Below are 322 nucleotides of genomic sequence, written 5' to 3'. Positions count from 1 at the left end.
AGTCACAACACATGTCAGTGCCATCCCTACCTTGGGACTGTGCAGATGGTTCCGTGAGCTTGACCATCCTGAGGGTCGCACCGAGGATGAGCATCTGGGAGTGTGTGGGTGTCGTCATTACTGCCTCCTGCACCTTGATCAACAGTTTGCCCACACCCTTGAAGCAGTCCTCCTTTTCAATGAGGTTTCTGCAATGGCCAGTATGTTATGAGGAAGGTTCAGATCAAATAAATAAAAATTAAATCAATCTACTTCAAAATAACTGTACATCTAAATAATGTGACTCCACAACGGCAGTGTTCTTAATTCAAATATGATACTA

General features: G+C 43.8%; 1 protein-coding gene across 1 annotated transcript in view; it reads right to left on the bottom strand.

Annotated features, from left to right (window-relative positions):
• Nucleotides 1–322, bottom strand: part of LOC119591430 (nucleoporin NUP188 homolog) — a gene marked incomplete in the record, with an annotated part of 23,587 nt that overhangs the window by 7,769 nt on the left and 15,496 nt on the right. Inside the window, 1 exon segment of the mRNA XM_037940171.1 lies at nt 31–188. Within this exon segment, the coding sequence (XP_037796099.1) occupies nt 31–188 (158 nt within the window).

The sequence above is a fragment of the Penaeus monodon genome, chromosome 28 (assembly GCF_015228065.2).
Source record: "Penaeus monodon isolate SGIC_2016 chromosome 28, NSTDA_Pmon_1, whole genome shotgun sequence".
NCBI lineage: Eukaryota > Metazoa > Arthropoda > Malacostraca > Decapoda > Penaeidae > Penaeus > Penaeus monodon.
Note: the sequence above shows the minus strand (reverse complement) of the source record. Positions and strands in the feature narration are given on the sequence as shown.